This window comes from Mandrillus leucophaeus, unplaced genomic scaffold (assembly GCF_000951045.1).
Source record: "Mandrillus leucophaeus isolate KB7577 unplaced genomic scaffold, Mleu.le_1.0 Scaffold1166, whole genome shotgun sequence".
In the NCBI taxonomy this organism is placed as follows: domain Eukaryota; kingdom Metazoa; phylum Chordata; class Mammalia; order Primates; family Cercopithecidae; genus Mandrillus; species Mandrillus leucophaeus.
In genome coordinates, this window is record NW_012099943.1 from 1 (window position 1) to 1,736 (window position 1,736).

The 1,736-nt window shown below is 41.4% G+C and overlaps 1 protein-coding gene across 1 annotated transcript in view; it reads right to left on the minus strand.

Moving 5' to 3' along the window:
* Positions 1-890: 890 nt before the first annotated feature.
* Positions 891-1,736, minus strand: part of LOC105553421 (general transcription factor II-I repeat domain-containing protein 2B-like) — a gene marked incomplete at its 3' end in the record, with an annotated part of 15,187 nt that continues 14,341 nt past the window's right edge. The window contains exon 5 of the mRNA XM_011999489.1: positions 891-968. Coding sequence (XP_011854879.1) covers positions 891-968 — 78 coding nt within the window. The remainder of the gene's footprint in view (positions 969-1,736) is intronic.

The following is a 1,736-nucleotide window of genomic DNA, read 5'->3' on the forward strand; positions in this document are numbered from 1 at the left end:
GACTGGTTTGATTTTGTTTGTTTTTGAAGAATCCTTGACCAAAATGGTGTGGTGTACTTTCTGCTGGATCCCATCAGGAGACCAGTGACCAGTCAGTTCAGGAACTGTCAGTCAGGTCTGTCCATGATAAAGTCTCCATCAGACTTTTATAAAATGGTTGTAATGGTGACTGACAATTATTGCCAAGATGCATTGCTTCATTACGTGGTACAAAATCATGACAGTCGCGACAATTTATGACTTCTTTTTAAAAGCCTTATGGGCCAGGTGTGGCAGCTCATGCCTGTAATCCAGCACTTTGGGAGGCCAAGGTGAGTGGATCACCTGAGGTCAGGAGTTCGAGACCAACCTGGCCAACACGGCAAAACCCCGTCTCTACTTATAATACAAAAAATTAGCCAGGCATAGTGGCATACGCCTGTAATCCCAGCTCCTCAGGAGGCTGAGGCACAAGAATCATTTGAGCCTAGGAGGCAGAGGTTTCAGTGAGTGGAAACAGCACCACTGAACTCCAGCTTGGGCAACAGAGTAAGATTCTGTCTCAAAAAAAAAAAAAAAAAGTATGTGGATTTAGGCCAGGCATGGTGGCTCACGCCTATAATCTCAGCACTTCTGGAGGCCAAGGCTGGAGGACTACTTGAGCCCAGGAGTTAGAGACCAGCCTAGGCAACAAGGTGAGACCTCATCTCTATAAAAAAGAAACAAGAGTACATGGATTTAGGTTAAATAGAATCTATTTCATAACTGTAGGATTATTTACTCTAAATGGCAATATGCTAAATCCTAGGTAAACATACATGGGTGTTCGCCTGTTTTTCAGACAGGTAGTAATTAAAATCTTCCATCCCAAATAACTTTTGGGGAAGAAAATTATCATCAAACAGTATTACCTTGCATATTATAGTGATAGTAATTAGGATCTTCTGATTCTTTCTTGACTGCGACAGCTTCTGCTTTCAATGAAATGCCTTAGAATGCAATGGAAATTATAAAATTGTATGTTAGGTTAAGCTTGCCAACAGAGACTATGACTAGCTAATATAAGTTGATTAATACAGCAATGTTACAATCAGCAAAGGAACTTGTAGCTCACTCACTATGAACAAATTTGACCTCTTGATACAAAAACAGAAATACTATAAATATAAAATAATGCACATATAGAAAACATACATTATGTATTTATGTATATTTATATAAAAATAATATCAATTGTAAAATCAATAGAAAAGGAAAGAAGGAAGGAGGGGACCAGGCACGGTGGCTCATGCCTGCAATACCAGTACTTTGGGAGGCCGAGGCGGGCAGATCACTTGAGGTCAGGAGTTCGAGACTAGCCTGGCCACCATGGTGAAACCCTGTCTCTACTAAAAATACAAAAATTAGCTGGGAGTGGTGGCAGACACCTGTAGCCGCAGCTACACGGGAGACTGAGGCAGGAGAACTGCTTGAACCCAGGAGGTGGAGGTTGCAGTGAGCTGAGATAGAGCCACTGCACTCCAGCCTAGTTAACAAAGCGAGACTCTGTCTCAAAAAAAAAAAGGAAGGAAGGCGAGGAGGATGAAGGAAGGCATCATGAAGGCGTGAGACCTTAGTTCTGGTTCTAGTCCTAGTTTTGGGAGATTTTCCCCTTCATGGTGGCTGAATATCCACATGCATTTACATGAAATGCTGTGAAGATTATTCTGTCATGGACCCTGAACTGACATGTCTAATCTTTTTTTTTTTTTTTTTTT